General features: G+C 37.9%; 1 protein-coding gene across 17 annotated transcripts in view; it reads right to left on the bottom strand.

The window, feature by feature from the left end:
- The window catches only part of SNX13 (sorting nexin 13), a 181696-nt gene that overhangs the window by 137561 nt on the left and 26789 nt on the right, over nucleotides 1-17346 (bottom strand). For 14 of the 17 annotated variants that reach the window (XR_012432612.1, XR_012432613.1, XM_065542244.2 and 11 more), the window contains one exon: nucleotides 402-514. Coding sequence is in view for 12 of the 17 variants with exons in the window: in XM_065542244.2 (XP_065398316.1) it covers nucleotides 402-514 (113 nt within the window). In the remaining 5 variants the exon portion in view is untranslated. Of the gene's footprint in view, nucleotides 1-401; nucleotides 515-10788; nucleotides 10881-17346 lie in introns of all 17 variants that reach the window. The other 3 variants (XM_074035383.1, XM_074035385.1, XM_074035386.1) reach the window with 1 other exon arrangement.

Here is a 17346-nt window from a genome sequence, read left to right as displayed (position 1 = left end):
TGAAGTCTAATCACAATTTCTATAATGTAAAACTTCATGTGTAGTCTCATTTTAACTTATTATTATTAACATAATGCAAAAGAAAATTTCAACTTTAAAGGAGAAACAACACCAAAAGGAATCTGAAAAATTTTTTAAACTTTACACATTATCACCAAAAAAAAGTTCATACCTTTGGAAATGGACATCTATTATTGAAGGACTACCCATATTTATGATACAAATAATGACAATCACTGTTTTTATTTTTATGGGTATCCTTATTTTTTTAACTTTAGTAAAAGCAATTTATTAAAAATGCCATTCACAAATAAATCATACTCCCATTTCTCATAGTCATTTGTTTCCATTTTAACAAGACATGACACAAGAATTATAAAATTGTAATTGAGTATACTTACCCACCCACAAAGCAGAGGATATAAAATGTCAAATAAAATATTACAAAGGGTCCAAAGGTTATCAGAAAAAGGACAATGCCAAGGCTTCCCCATCCCCATATGGATAGACTGGTCTGAAATAAAGAAAAAATATAAGTAAATAAGTAAATAATTCTCCACATGAATTAGAAAAGAACCAACAAAACTTTAACACAGTTCTAAATTTCTTCTTGTAAACATTTATGGTATTATTTCAGTAACTTTTGAAAATGTAAAGTGTACACTTGAAAATTTATCTCCACAAAACAATATGCAAAATTTATATGTATAAAGAGATTTATAGAGCATCTGCAATTACTTTTTAAAAATATCCTAGTGGTAATGCAAAGGTAAGGAACAGAAATAGTTAAACAAACTGTTAAATGAAATCCTGGCATGAGAAATACAACAAAGTATGTATAAAAACATCTGTACATTTATATTTGCAAACGTATATATAAAAGGATAAGTAGGCTACAAAGTTATACTTACTTAGAATTAATATTTCATCTTGAAACTAGGTTCCAATATAAGTACAGCATAAGGAGACATTTTATTAGAAATTTAAATTTCAAGGTAAGAAATTCTTATCTCATTGAAAATTGTGATATTATTTTACTCAAATTATGTGTAGAAACTCATACAATTATAATTACAAAAGTTCCAACTTCCAGTTACCAAAATTTACTATGAGCTCAACAAAACATCACCAAAAAGTATTCATACATTTTAAAAAAAACCTATTTCATACAGAATTATACTGTTTCAGCCAATAAAAAAATACGCCTTTTATTAAAGGCAAACTGGATTTTGGCAATTTAAGTCATTATGAACAAATACATGTGTTCAATTCAGCAAGTTCCTACATCCATTGGCCTTGCACTGTGAGGTAGTACACAAAGGAAGCATTTGTCCCACTCATGCCATCAAGGAGCATGGAGAAGAATGTCCTATAGGAATGAAACAATTAGATACTGAACCAAAAGAAAATAATAGAAAGCATTATAAGATGCTAAACTGAACAAAATTAACAACCAAAAAACTATAGAACAGACAGTAAGCACTGTGGATTATGAGAGAAAGGAGGGTTTTATTTATTCATTCATTCACTCACCAGTCATTGCTTCCTTTGTGACAAGCACAGCTTAAGGTAGTGGGGATACCACAAGGGATAAAACATATCCTCATAAATCTACATTCTAGTAAGGAGAGAAACACAAGTATACCCTCATAAGTTCACACAGCTTCATAAGTTTACATTCCAAAAGTGGGGAAAAAGAAAATTAAGCAAATATGTAGTTATATCACGTGGGGATAAGTGCTATGGAGAAAAATAAAGCAACTGTATAGGGCTAGTCTAAGCAACTCTAAATGATTAGATGACAAATGAACAGAAATCCTGGACAAGATTTATTTAGGGAGACATATAATACTGAGTCTTCCTATCCCAAAATGGTAATTTTCAACTTAATCATACCCTCTTTTATGTCTCTCAGAGTTATACAACTCTTATTCTTTTGTGTTTTATTATCCTTTTTCCACATCTTGGTCACTTTATCTTTTAAACAAAGGACAGAATGCCTGCTAATGAAGTTTCTGCTCTGCCTCCATGTTCTCTCCTCTCTGAATCAGGAGGGAATACTATTTCACCTACAGAAGTGTTCTCTGACTTCCTTCTAAGAGCTGGTAAGTAGGACATAGTTATTTAGAATAAAGTTCAGAGCCACTCAGTTTCTTTAATACTTTGCTGAAGTTCCTAACCCACACTAAAATACGGCATGCCACTCTCTCCAGTCCTGTGCAACTTCCACTGAGAAGTCTGCTGGCAAATGTACTGGAGCACCATTACATGTTTTTTTTCTTTTTCTCTTGCTGCTTTTAGGATCCTTTCTTCTTCATCCTTGACCTTTGAGAGTTTAATTATTAAGTATCTTGAGGTAGTCTTGGTTTAAATCTGCTTGGTGTTCTATAACCTTCTTGTATTTTAATATTGATATATTTTACTAGTTTTGAGAGGCTCTTTGTTATTGTCTATCTGAATAAATTTTCTACCCCTAACTCTCTCTCTACCTCCTCTTTAAGGACAATAACTCTTAGGTTTGTCCTTTTGAGGCTATTTTCTAGATCTTGTAGTTCTGCCTCGTTCCTTTTTATTCTTTTTTCTCCTCTGTGTATTTTCAATTAGCCTGTCTTCAAGTTCACTCATTCCTTCTTCTGTTTGATCAATTCTGTTAAGAGATTCTGATACATTTGTTAGTAGGTCAACTGCACTTTTCAACTCCAAGATTTTTGCTTGACTCTTTTTATTAATCTCCTTGTTAAATTTATCTGATAAGATTCTGAATTCCTTCTCTGTATTATCTTGAATTTTCTTGTATTTCCTCAAAACAACTATTTTGATTTTTCCACCCAAAAGGACACATATCCGTGGTGTCTTATTTAGTTCATTTGGTGAGGTGTTTTCCTGGATGGTCTTGATGCTTGTGGATGTTCACTGATGTCTGGACATTGAAGAGTTAGGCATTTATTGTAGTCTTTACAGTCTGGGTTTGTTTGTCCCAGTCCTTCTTGGGAAGGCTTTCCAGGTATTCGAAGGAACTTGGGTGTTCTGATCTGTTTCTAGTCACTGTAGCCATATATACATTACGGGCACCTTAAGCCTACTAATGTTGTGGCTCTGAAAGACTTGTAGTGGTATTGCCTTCATGGTCCTAAATAACATGTGGAAGAATTATTTAAATTACCAGGCAGAAACTCTTGTTCTCTTCCCTTACATTCTCCCAAACAGAGTCTCTCTCTCTCTCTGCTAAGGTGTGTGGAGCTGGGGGAGGGGTGACACAAGCACCCCTGTTGCCATCTCCACTGTGATGGCACTGGATCATACTTGAAGTCAACAAAGCACTGAGTCACACTAGAGGCCTGTGGTAACCATCCCAGTGGTTGGAACCTGAGGCCAGCAAGCCTTGCCACTGTAAAGTGCTTTGGAGTCCTAAGTAAACATGAAAGGCAGGCTAGGCCACAAGAGTGCAAGTCCTGGGCTATGCTGGGTTCGGAGCCACCACACCACCCAGTGAGACACCAGCTGGGGCGATGAAGGGAGCACTTGCACCACCCTTCCTCCCACCCCAAGTAGTGCAGCTTGCAATTCCGGGAAAGACTCCTTCTCTCTGCTTGAGGAGAGGAGAGGGAAGAGTGAAGAGGATGCTGTCTTGTAACTTGGATACCAGCTTAGCCACAGTAGGACAGGTCACCAGGCAGAGTCCTGAGGCTCCTGTTCCAGGCCCTACCTCCCAGACAGCATTTCTAGACACACCATTGGACAAAAGGGAATCTACTGCTTTGAAGGGAAGGACCTAGTTCCCGCAAGATTGATTATCTGCTGACTGAAGAGCCCTTGGGCCCTGAATAATCAGCAGCAGTAGGTACCCAGGCAGTACTTTCCATGGGCCTTGGGTGAGATTCAGAGACATGCTGGCTTTAGGTGTGACCCAGTACATTTCTAGTTGTGGTAACTATGCGGGGAGACTTCTGCTTGAGAAAAGGAGAGGGAAGAGGGAGGGGACTTTGTGTTGCACCTTAGATACCACCTTTACTATTAGTTGTGTAACCACTACATGCCTTCATTTCCTCACCTATGTCATGTGGTTACTGTGGGGAGTAAATGAGTTCACAGTCCAATGGTCAATTTTGGCTTAATCACTATTATTATGTAAAGTTAAACAATAAAAAAGTTTTTAAACATTGCCCAAGGTCACACAGCTATAAGGGTAAGATCTGACACTAAGCCAATCTTGACTCTTTAACCCATAAAATTTGTCAGCTGACAATTGTCTTAAAAGTCCTAGTAAGACTCGGTACTGATGGAACGTATCTCTAAATAATAAGAGCTATCTATGACAAACCCACAGCCAATATCATACTGAATGGGCAAAAACTGGAAAAATTCCCTTTGAAAACTGGCACAAGACAGGGATGTCCTCTCTCACCACTCCTATTCAACATAGGGTTGGAAGTTCTGGCCACGGCAATCAGGCAGGAGAAAGAAATAAAGGGTATTCAATTAGGAAAACAGGAAGTCAAATTTTCCCTGTTTGCAAATGACATGATTGTATATTTAGAAAACACCATCGTCTCAGCCCAAAATCTCCTTAAGCAGATAAGCAACTTCAGCAAAGTCTCAGGATACAAAATCAATGTGCAAAAATCACAAGTGTTTCTAGACACCAATAACAGTACAAACTGAGAGCCAAATCATGAGTGAACTCCCATTCACAATTGCTTCAAATGGAATAAAATACCTAGGAATCCAACTTACAAGGGATGTGAAGGACCTCTTCAAGGAGAACTACAAATCACTGCTCAATGAAATAAAAGAGGACACAAACAAATGGAAAAACATTCTATGCTCATGGATAGGAAAAATCAATATCATGAAAATGGCCATACTGCCCACGGTAATTTATAGATTCAATGCCATTCCCATCAAGCTACCAATGACTTTCTTCACAGAATTGGAAAAAAACTTCTTTAAAGTTCATATGGAAATAAAAAAGAGCAGCATTGCCAAGACAATCCTAAGCCAAAAGAACAAAGCTGGAGGCATCATGCTACCTCACTTCAAACTATACTACAAGGCTACAGTAACCAAAACAGCATGGTACTGGTACCAAAACAGAGATATAGACCAATGGAACAGAACAGAGTCCTCAGAAATAATACCACACATCTACAACCATCTGATCTTAGACAAACCTGACAAAAACAAGAAATGGGGAAAGGATTCCCTATTTAATAAATGGCGCTGGGCAAGCTGGCTAGCCATGTGTAGAAGGCTGAAACTGGATCCCTTCCTTACATCTTAGACAAAAATTAATTCAAGATGGATTAGAGACTTAAATGTTAGACCTAAAACCATAAAAACCCTAGAAGAAAACCTAGGCAACACCATTCAGGACATAGGCATGGGCAAGGACTTCACGTCTAAAATACCAAAAGCAATGGCAACAAAAACCAAAATTGACAAATGGGATCTAATTAAACTAAAGAGCTTCTGCACAGCAAAAGAAACTATCATCAGAGTGAACAGGCAACCTACAGAATGGGAGAAAAATTTTGCAATCTACTCATCTGACAAAAGGCTAACATCCAGAACCTACAAAGAACTCAAACAAATTTAAAAGAAGAAAACAATCCCACCAAAAAGTGGGCAAAGGATATGAACAGCCACTTCTCAAAAGAAGACATTTATGCAGCCAACAGGCACATAAAAAAATGCTCATCATCACTGGCCATCAGAGAAATGCAAATCAAAACCACAAGATACCATCTCACAGCAGTTAGAATGGCGATCATTAAAAAGTCAGGAAACAACAGGTGCTGGAGAGGATGTGGAGAAATAGGAACGCTTTTACACTGTTGGTGGGACTGTAAACTATTTCAATCATTGTGGAAGACAGTGTGGCGATTCCTCAAGGATCTAGAACTAGAAATACCATTTGACCCAGCCATCCCATTACTGGGTATATACTCAAAGGATTATAAATCATGCTGCTATAAAGACACATGCACACATATATTATTGTTTATTCACAATAGCAAAGACTTGGAACCAACTCAAATGCCCATCAATGACAGACTGGAATAAGAAAATGTGGCACACATCAGAGAAATGCAAATCAAAACCACAATGAGATACCATCTCATACCAGTTAGAATGGCGATCATTAAAAAGTCAGGAAACAACAGGTGCTGGAGAGGATGTGGAGAAATAGGAACACTTTTACACTGTTGGTGGGATTGTAAACTAGTTCAACCATTATGGAAAACAGTATGGCCATTCCTCAAGGATCTAGAACTAGAAGTACCATATGACCCAGCCATCCCATTACTGGGTATATACCCAAAGGATTATAAATCATGCTGCTATAAAGACACAGGCACACGTATGTTTATTGCAGCACTATTCACAATAGCAAAGACTTGGAATCAAGCCAAATGTCCATCAGTGACAGACTGGATTAAGAAAATGTGGCACATATACACCATGGAATACTATGCAGCCATAAAAAAGGATGACTTTGTGTCCTTTGTAGGGACATGGATGCAGCTGGAAACCATCATTCTTAGCAAACTATCACAAGAACAGAAAACCAAACACTGCATGTTCTCACTCATAGGTGGGAACTGAACAATGAGATCACTTGGACTTGGGAAGGGGGACATCACACACCGGGGCCTATCATGGGGAGGGGGGAGGGGGGAGGGATAGCATTGGGAGTTATACCTGATGTAAATGACGAGTTGATGGGTGCTGACGAGTTGATGGGTGCAGCACACCAACATGGCACAAGTATACATATGTAACAAACCTGCACGTTATGCACATGTACCTAGAACTTAAAGTATAATAATAATAAAAAATAAATTAAAAAAAATAATAAAATAAATAAATATTAAAAAAAAAAAGAGAAAATGTGGCAGATATACACCATGGAATACTATGCAGCCATAAAAAGGATGAGTTCATGTCCTTTGTAGGGACATGGATGCAGCTAGAAACCATCATTCTCAGCAAACTATCGCAAGACCAGAAAACCAAACACTGCATGTTCTCACTCATAGGTGGGAAATGAACAATGAGAACACGTGGACACAGGAAGGGGAACATCATACACCAGTGAAGTTCACCTGGTATATTTAAATACATTATATGGCTTAGGGCTGCCAAATAGATAGGGCTAAGTAAGTGGGGGGAGCGGGGAGAAATAGCATTAGGAGATATACCTAATGTAAATGACAAGTTAATGGGTGCAGCACACCAACATGGCACATATATACATATGTAACAAACCTGCCGTGGTGCACATGTACCCCAGAACTTAAAGTATAATAAAATATTAATTAATTTTAAAAAGTCACAGTAAGAAAAAAATGCTAATAAATAAATGCTTTTATTTAAATATTAATCAGCTTAATATGCCTCCCAAGAAAGTAGTCAGAAAACTACCTGCAGTAAGTGAATATAATAAATTCCTGGTCTGAAAATCAATTTATCCATGTATCTTCTAAATAAATAACAGAAAAAATTTGAGTTTCAAAGTGTGTCTACTTATTAGCATGCTTAGATAATCTACCTGTATTGGTCTGAACTCAAGGACACAAAAAGACATAAAAAATGACCTCAACTTCCACGATTCTGAAAATTAAGAAATGGCAATGCGAAAAATTACATATGCATCCTGACCATAGAAAGGACGTAGAAATAATTTATCTTGTGATATTTTCTACCCATCAAGGCACACTGACATTTATCTCACTTGATCCTCAAAAGATATTTATGATAGGAAAGGCAGCATAATACAGTACTTAAGGGTCAGAAATCACGGATTCCAGATTGCCACTAACTTTCTGTATAACCTTTGCAAAATCACTAACCCTCTCTTTGATCCAGAATACCCATCAGCACCATGAAGTGGCTGACTTGTGATATCATCTCTCAAGTCTAGTAGCAGACTGGTTCAGTAACTCTTCACAATCACACAACTAATTTAGTGCTTAATTTCGGCCTAGGTTATCAGTGCTTAATTCAGCTAATTCAGGTGTAGATTATCCTGGTTCATGCGGAGAGTGGGGGTTAAGTGGAAAATGCTGTTTTAGATCAGCTCTTTTATACTAGCTATCTTAGAACAGGCTGTCAGAACTACCATAGAAAGGAACTTAGACTGTGAGATGAATCTCACTAGAAAGGGTCAACCACTCTCCGACTTATATTTAAATACATTATACAGCTTAGGGCTGCCAAACAGACTGGGCTAAGAATCTTACAGTTGATACTACTTCAGTGCCAACTTGAGTCATAATAATTATATATATAGTTCCACAATAAAAATAAGTAGCCATAAGAAGAGTGGTCTTACAACAAGTACAGACTGTTTTCCTCCCACCTTATTCTATCTACAATAACTTGAACATTCTTCTCCAGGTAATTTCAATAGAACACGCTCCTGATGTGGAACCTTGTCCCATTTAACATCAAATAATAATGTAACCAAGGCCAAGTACACAGAAGCTGCTCATTAAGTATGAAAATTACTAACTAGACAAGTGAAATGAGGGAAGGAACAGAAAAAGGAGAGAAAAGGGGAGACCAAGGGAAGGGGGAAAGGACAGTGAAAAGGCAAAGGACCTTAAAGTGTTCCTCCTCAGTCTCACCTGATGGCTTCAGATACAACGCTGTATACTCCTATGATTAGTTTATGGTGGAGCAACATATGCATGGCTATACGATTAAGAAAAAAATTGCTTTAAATATAAAACTAAGTAATGAGCCTTAATATTCTATTTTATGTGTGGGTATGCGTACATTTAACATAAAAACTACTGTCCTCCAACCCAATTATTTTGGAGGCTTCACATTGATTCTATTGTTACTAGGTGGGTATGTGTTAGGCCTTAATGATACAAAGATGAATGAGGCAGTTTCTGCCACTAATATGCTCAGAAGCTAAAAAGGTAAAATATACATGTAATGATAACATAAGTGTAGTAAATGCCACAATAAAGAGATTCACAAAGTGTTTGGGGAATACAGAAAACATAATGCCTTTAGAGCTTAAATATTTTTGGAACTCCTTTTAAATTGTCTTCAAAAGGCAGTTTTGCAGGTGAACAATAAAAATCAATCTCTTTTATTTATGATTACCCAATTCTTTCCACCAAAATGGTACGACCCTAAACCAGTTACTAACTTTATATGCTAAAGTTTTGGTAATTTCCAAAAACAAAAACTTGAAGTGAACAAATATTCACAAATGTTGAGGCTGCTCAACAGTGTACCAACAGGGAAAGTACTCTTTAAAACTCTTGATTCAAAAGGAGAACATAAAATAACATTTGTTTAGTGAACCTAAGCCCAATGCTCAAGGCTATTTACACTTTTACAGATTTTGTTTGTTTAAAAAGATGGAGTCTCTCACTCTCTTTCAGACTGGAATGCAGTGGTGCCATCACAGCTTAATGCAGCCTCCAACTCCTAGACTCATAGGATCCTCCCACTTCAGCCTCCTGAGTAGCTGGGACTACCAGCATGTACCACTTTACCTTGCCCTGGCATGTCTAATTATATATAAATATTTCATTTATAAATGATAATAAAGAATATGATTCTTATTCTACATATACTAATTTGTGCAGGATAAATGCACTATTCAAGAGTTTCCAAAAAGTAATTTTAAAACCACATATAATCACAAGTACAAGATGATTTTACAAAAGAGGGAGAATGACAGCCAGATGGCACTAGCCATGAATTATAATAAGCTGATACATGGTTAGACTTATCAGTGCCCAAAAGAACAAATGAAAGAGAAAAAAATGTAAAAGTCACAATTCATTCGACATTTAATAAAACATAGAAAAAACTATTTCCACATGACATTAAAATTAACTGCTTAGATTCATCTCATAGCTTTTATCATCCCTAACATTAGTATGAGGAAATAATAGATCAACAACTCTGATACAGAAAACCTTAAGGGAAACTATAAACATATATAAAATAAGAACCACACAATTTTAAAAAATCATTTGATCAAAATTTTAGTTGATATGGTAAATTCACATGTACTTTATTTAGTTCCAACTATACTCCCACCTCAAAGAAAAAAAAAATCACACCTCCTTTACACAGGAGGCCTACTCCATAACTTCCTCCCATAATCTGATATGGCTAAAAGGTGGTTAGATCAAGAATCAATGATCAAATTATAATATCTTGTGACACATTTTTTAATTATAATTTTTTAACTGTGAGATCTAATTGTTATACAAGTAGAATTTATTTCCAGGGAAATCTGTTCCTAAAAGTGAACACACACACTCAAGGAATTATGACTCTTTCTTTCCACAGGGTCAACCAATAGAAGAGCCAAAGGTCAGTTCCAACAATCTCCTTGATTTTTCTATAGAATAAATAGGAGACTTCCTGTAAAAATTCTTTAAACTGATTCAACAAAAATAAATAAATAAATATAAGAGAGCCAGCCCTAACAATCATCCTGTGAGTTCATCTGGTATATCAGCTGTTCAGATTTTGAAAGCCACAGGCTGACAGAAACATTTCCATTCATATTGGTTATGTTCTTGGGGCAAAACACTAAGTATTTTTTGTATTGTGTTTATAATTTTGTACTAAAATATGCCGGACAAAATAATAGAAAAAATCCTCCCTAACAACCATTCCAGTTTCAAGTCCCAGAAACAACAAGACCTCAGCAAATAAGGAGCCAAAAGTGGCAATGATTGATTCACTGCCAGTGCAGTCACTACAGATGGGTCTCAACCCATCTGACTTATATCCTCTATTACTCACTCAATCTCTAAATCTTCTAAGCCCAGGGATTCAGTCTGTCTCCTTTTCCACTATAATTTTCTGTAGCTTCCAGTCAAGTTTTTTCTCTCATCCTAGTATGCAACAGAAACAAGTACATTTCAATACCTCAGAAGGTGATACTAGTTGCTCTTTGTTACAAAGAATATAAGGATTAAGAAAGGTATCAGAAACTGACAATGTTTTATCCGACCAACACAGCATTTTTTAAAATTCTGAGTAAGCATTTAAAAGTCTGTAAAAATCAGGATTTCTGGCTTTTCTTGAAAAACGAAAATACATGGAATCGGGAATCAGTGAAATTGTACACCTGCAAGGCAATAACTAGATAAACCTGAGTTGGCAGCAACATATCCCCTGAAAATGAGCCATGAATGTTTTAGTACTGCCACAGCCCCACACTTGCTATAAGGTTTATCTGATGCTAAGTCCAAGACATGATATAGCAACATAATTTTATTGCTTTTTTGATTAAAGTTGGGAAAGCATACAGGAAATAAAAGGGACCAAGAAAAATTACTACTACTTTGCAAGTATGCCCTTGATTACCTTTAAGTAGAAGAAAGCTTGCAATTCCTAGGGTTCTTCTGTTTTTACCTTCTTATAGTCTTACTAGATATGCAATCCTTGAGTTTTCTAGTCCACTACTTATAACTACCCATATGTACTTGACTTCCAAAACTGTGCCTCCAGCTCAGAAATATCTCCTGAGTTTCAGAAACTTATATTCAACTACATACTGAACACTTCTACCTCAATTTGTCATAAAGATCATAAACTTATCACGTCCAAAATTAAATTCTCTGAAGATCCCAAATGTTTCCTGTATTCCTTTACTTTTTTAAAAGGAGGCATCAATACCCACCCAATTACTGAGAAGAGAAATTCTAGAGTTGCCTTGGATTACCCTCTTGGAATTTTTCAGCCAATTAAGCTATCAGGGCCTGACTGCCCATTTTATATCTTAAGTATCTTTTGAAACCCTCCCTCCCTCACAGTCAAAGCTTGACAGAAAACCTTCATTTTAGCTGCATGACTATATCATTCCTGCTTCTCCCTGTACTCCATCCTCCTTGCTGCCAAAAGGACCTTTGAAAAAGATTCTAAAATACCTGGCTTCTCCATGAGCATGACTTGCTCTCTTGCTTCTGTTCTCTAGGATGGATTACTTTTACTCCCTAGCAAAAAATTCTAGCAAGTTCCCCTCAAGAACCAGCTGAAATTGTTATCTTCCATGAAGCAAACCTTCCCTCATAAACATTTCACGCTCTTACCAAATATGTTTTTCCTTGTATTCTCTGCTTCCACTGCAAAATTTACAATTCTACAGTAGTTATTCGTGCATATTTACCTCTTCTAAACTAGAAGCTTCTTTCATTCATTCACTAAACATTCACTGAAGTCTATCATGTGCCTAGGATAATAAGGTTCTGCAATTTCAAAGGTAATTAAAGCATAGTTTTCCTGAACTCAAAAAGCTCACAGTTTTGTAGGAGACAACACACATATAATTACAAAAAATACAGTAAGTAAAATGACATGCTTCAGTTATTATAAGACATTAGGAAGGAACACATCATCTGACTCAGCTAGAAAGGGTGGAGGAGGGTTCAGTCAGAGGAAGCATCTTGGAAAAAGTGACACCTAAGATTAGTCTCCAAGAATTATAAGGATATAGCCAGGTGAAGAACAGAATAACTGATAAAGAGACCATAACATGAGTAGGCACTGAAGCAAGGAACAATGTTCTGTGTGTTAAAAGAAAGCCCTTAAACAAACAAAAGACATAAAGACACACTTCGCGAAAGAAACAGATGAAGAAAAGCTCAACATCACTAATCATTAGAGAAATGCTAATCAAAAAAAAAAAAGTGAGATACCATCTCACGCCAGTCAGAATGCCGATTATTAAAATGTCAAGAAACAACAGATGCTAGCGAGGTTGTGGAGAAAAAGGAACGCTTTACACTGTTGGTGGGACTGTAAATTAGTTCAACCATGTGGAAGACAGTGTGGCAATTCCTCAAAGACTAGAGGCTGAAATACCACTTGACCTAGCAATCCCATTACTGGGTATATATCCAAAGGAATAGAAATCATTCTATTATAAAGATACATGCACATGTATGTTCACTGCAACACTATTCACAGTAGCAAAAATATGGATTCAACCCAAAAGCCCATCAATAATAGACTGGATAAAGAAAATGTGGTACATATACACTGTGGAATACTATGCAGCCATAAAAAGGAACAAGAGAGTAACAAGGTCACATCCTTTGTAGGACCATGGATGGAGCTGGAAGCCATTATTCTCAGCAAACTAATGCAGGAACAAAAAAACTGAACACTGCATGTTCTCCCTTGTAAGTAGAAGCTGAATTATGAGAACATATGGACACACAGAGATAAAAAATACATACTGGCACCTGTCTGGCAGGTGTGGATGGGAGAAGGGAGAGCATCAGGAAGAATAGCTAATGGTTGCTGGGCTTAATACCCAGGTGATGTGATGATCTGTTCAGCAAACCACCATGGCACACGCTTACCTATGTAACAAACCTGCACATCCTGCACATGTACCCCTGAACTTAAAATAGAAGTTGAAAAAGAAGACAGATTTGAATAGTATTTAACCTATCTTAAACCATTTAAGTTTTCTACAAATCCACTGATCAAATATAACACAAGAAATTGTTTTAGTAAATATGTCATAGCAATACAATGGCCTCAAATTTAAGGAGACTCAAAACCGAGCCCTACAAACTGACTCCTAGAGCAAAGGTAGAAGACAAAGAGATTTGACCTGTACTTACGTCAATTAAAACCTAACATAACTCCTTCAAAGTACCCAAGACTATTTCAGTGTTGCTATTTCTTTTTATTTTCCTTTTATTTTGTGCAATAAATAGACTGATATTTAATTAGACCTCCAAAATCCCGTAGGTTCTAGGAACATAAACATAATAAGGGAAAAGAAATTCACCTCAGTTTGAATGAAAGGAACAAAACAAAATACAATTCAACAAACCACTGGAAAAATGACAGACAAAACTGGCTGAAAAATCTGTTTCAAAAGATGTACCGAGAGTTCATACCTCAAACAAAATGACTAATTTTTGGCTTTCTTTTTCAACTCGGCACGATCTCAGCATGATGGAGGACAGGGGACATAAAAACACACTGGAGGTATGTACAATGGTGCTGCCACTGTGTAAAACAATAGGCAATTTCTCAAAAAATTAAACACAGAATTATTATATGACCCAGCAATACCATACCTACGTACGTACCCCAAATGATTAAAAACAGGTACTCAAACAGAAACATGTACATACATGTTCATAGCAGCACTAATTATAATAGCCAAAAGGAAGAAATGCCCCAAATGTTTATCAGTGAATGAACAAACAAAGTGTGGTATCTACCTATAATTCAGCCATGAAAAGGAATAACATGCTAGTACATGCTATAATGTGAATGAGCTTAAAAAATTTATGTTAAATGAAAGAAGCCAGAAACAAAGGCCACAGTTTGTATGATTTCATTTATGTAAAATATCCAGAATACGTAAATCCATAGTGACAGAATTCAGACTGGTGATTGCCACAGGCTGGGGGGAAGAGGAAAATGGCTTAATGCATACAGTCTTCTTTTTAGGGTGATAAAAATATTGACACTAATTAGAGGTGGTGGTTGCACACCATGGTGAATGTGCTCAATACCAATGAATCACTCATTTTTAAATGGCTAATTTTACATTATGTCAATGCTAACTCAACTTCCAAAACGTTAAAAAAGAAAACAAAACAAAACAAAACAAAACTGGGCCTGTTGTTAGAAGACAGGATTTCTAGACCAGGTTCTAGGCTAGCTACTTATCGCTGACCTCAGCCATGGTTTCTTCATCTGCAAAACAGTTGAAAACAGATGATATCCAAAGTCCCTCTCATTAACTGTATCTGTAGCACTGAATTTATAAAGAATTGTATCATATAGGAATGTATCTGAAAGACAAAGTGTGAAGTACTAGTTAACGTTCTCAGCAACAGTTTTTCAGGAAAGTCATTAGAAAGCTAAACATAATTGCCGGGCACAGTGGCTCATGCCTATAACCCCAGCACTTTGGGAGACTAAGGCAGGCAGATCACTTGAGGTCAGGAGTTCAAGACCAGCCTGGCCAACATGGTGAAACCCCGTCTCTACCAAAAATACAAAAATTAGTCAGACATGGTGGTGTATGTCCATAGTCCCAGCTGCTCTGGAGGCTAAGGCAGGAGAATTGCTTGAACCAGAAAGCGGAGGTTGCAGTAAGCCAAGATCACGCCACTGCATTCCAGTCAGGGCAACAGAGCAAGACTCTGTCTAAAAAAAAAAAAAAAAAAATTTAACATAATTGCTTCCCATAATGACCTTGCTTAAAAATGGATGTAAGTATTAAAAGATAATGTAACGAAGGCAATGCTGCAGGGAGTACAATATATTGTTTAGATTATTATCTTTTAGCGGTCAAACTATACCTAAGGATAGAAATCAGAGAATCGAAAGTAAATAAGTAGATTTTTTTAAAAAGAGAGAGAGAATCTACAAAAAAAGGCTAGACTAAATAAGTCTTGGGCATTTTCCCCAGTATCAGTTCTTTCAGGCTTTGAGAGATACTCAAGAGTATCATATAGTCTGAGGTCACTAAATGTTGGCATTCTATATTTGCAATTAGAGTCAATTCAGGCAGATTTTTTTCCCAAGATTGTGGATTAGAGGTTTTCAATGTGCCTCAGCCACTTGGAATTAGCAAAACAGTACATAAAGATCAACTCTGAGAGCTTTAATTCAAGAAAGAAAACAGGATTCACCAGAATGCAAAGAACACCCCAGAACCCAGGAAGGAGAAGGTGGGAAGGCAGCTCAAGGGACAGCATTTGGCTGACAAAAGTAAGTGAAGCTCCAGTACATGAAAGGGACAGGCAGTATCCCTTTGTGACTTACGTTTTCCACTAGGGATCTATGCAACCCAGGCCACGGGAGAGCACCCTGTTTCCCCCAAACACTGACACTGAATTGGGAAAAGGCTGAGAGATTGAAACAGGAAAAGACACCAGGAAAAGCTGCAGGCATTTTCCCAGGCATGGGAATAAGAGGAAAATTCCTTTTTTGGGAAAGGAGTCTCTCTGTTGCCCAGGTTGGAGTGCTGTGGCATGATCTCAACTCACTGCAACCTCCTGCCTCCCAGGTTCAAGTGATTCTCCTGCCTCAGCCTCCTGAGTAGCAGGGATTACAGGTGCCCACCACCACACTCAGCTAATTTCAGTATTTCTAACAGAGACAGGGTTTACACCATGTTGGCCAGGCTGGTCTTGAACTTCTAACCTCAAGTCATCTACCTGCTTTGAACTCCCAAAGTGCTGGGATTACAGGCTTCAGCTACCACAACCGGCCAGAGGATGCCATTTTTAATCTGGGCTCATACAAAGTAAGTCACTGTTTGGCTACCTAGCAGCAGCGGCCATTGCAGGCATTTTAGTCTCAGGCCAGAGACTGGAACACTTGCCCTGGAGTGGGGAAAGGACTCTCACAGACAGAATTGAGTGGCGAGTGTGGAAAGCACCCAAGCAGCAAGCACTGGTATTAGACTTCCCCGTCACAGGACTGGAGCAGGAAGAGACTTGTGAAGCTGAGGTGTCTCCTAGGATGCAAGACTCGCAGCCAGGAACAGCTCTGCGACCTAAAACTGGTCTACTTGTGTCATTGCTGGGCACCCCAGTCCACTTTTGTGGACAGTTCAGGGAGAGTGTCCCACTAGTTCTGAGGAGCGGGAGGGAGGCAGACTCCACTCCCATGGAGATCTAACCCTTGGCATGGACTGCCCCTGAGGAAGAAGGGAAAGCACCCCACCAAAACCCACCTTGGGTCAAAGGAAACACAAGTGTGGTGCCAGCCACAAAAGGAGGGACCACCAAAATCCGGGAATGAACTTGGAGAGGGGGAATCTCTTAACCCCTACCTACTCCCCAGTACACTGTTGCAGAGACAGCAGTGGCTCTTCCCATTGGGGTCCAGGGAACGGGGGCTGAAAGAGGCCATTTCTTAAGACTTCTCCAGAAACTTCACCCTCACCAAAGGTGGGGCACTTTTCATGCTTCTCCACCGCCTCCACCTCTGCTAACAGTGAGCATGCGCAGACTTAAGAGCCTACCTGCCAACTCTTAATCTTAAGTACCACCTACTGGACTGCAGCCTGAATCATACCACCAAACAAAAATATGTTGCTACAATAAACAATACCTGACAAAACCACCATATGAATTTATCTGCAAGCAAGGAACCCATACAGGGCCTTGGCCCTCTGAAAGCACCCAGAAACAAAGCCAACTGATCCATGCAACATACATCAGTCATACCCTCAAGGGAAAACAGAATTTAAAAATAAAAAAGTCCCAGCCAAATGAAAGCAAATTAACAACAACAACAAAAAAAAAAAGCAGCAGCATCGGCTCCCTCAGATGAGAAGGAACCAGCACAAGAACTCTGACAATACAAAAG

This window comes from Macaca fascicularis, chromosome 3 (genome assembly GCF_037993035.2).
Source record: "Macaca fascicularis isolate 582-1 chromosome 3, T2T-MFA8v1.1".
NCBI classification, from domain to species: domain Eukaryota; kingdom Metazoa; phylum Chordata; class Mammalia; order Primates; family Cercopithecidae; genus Macaca; species Macaca fascicularis.
This window is presented reverse-complemented; position numbering and strand designations above follow the sequence as displayed.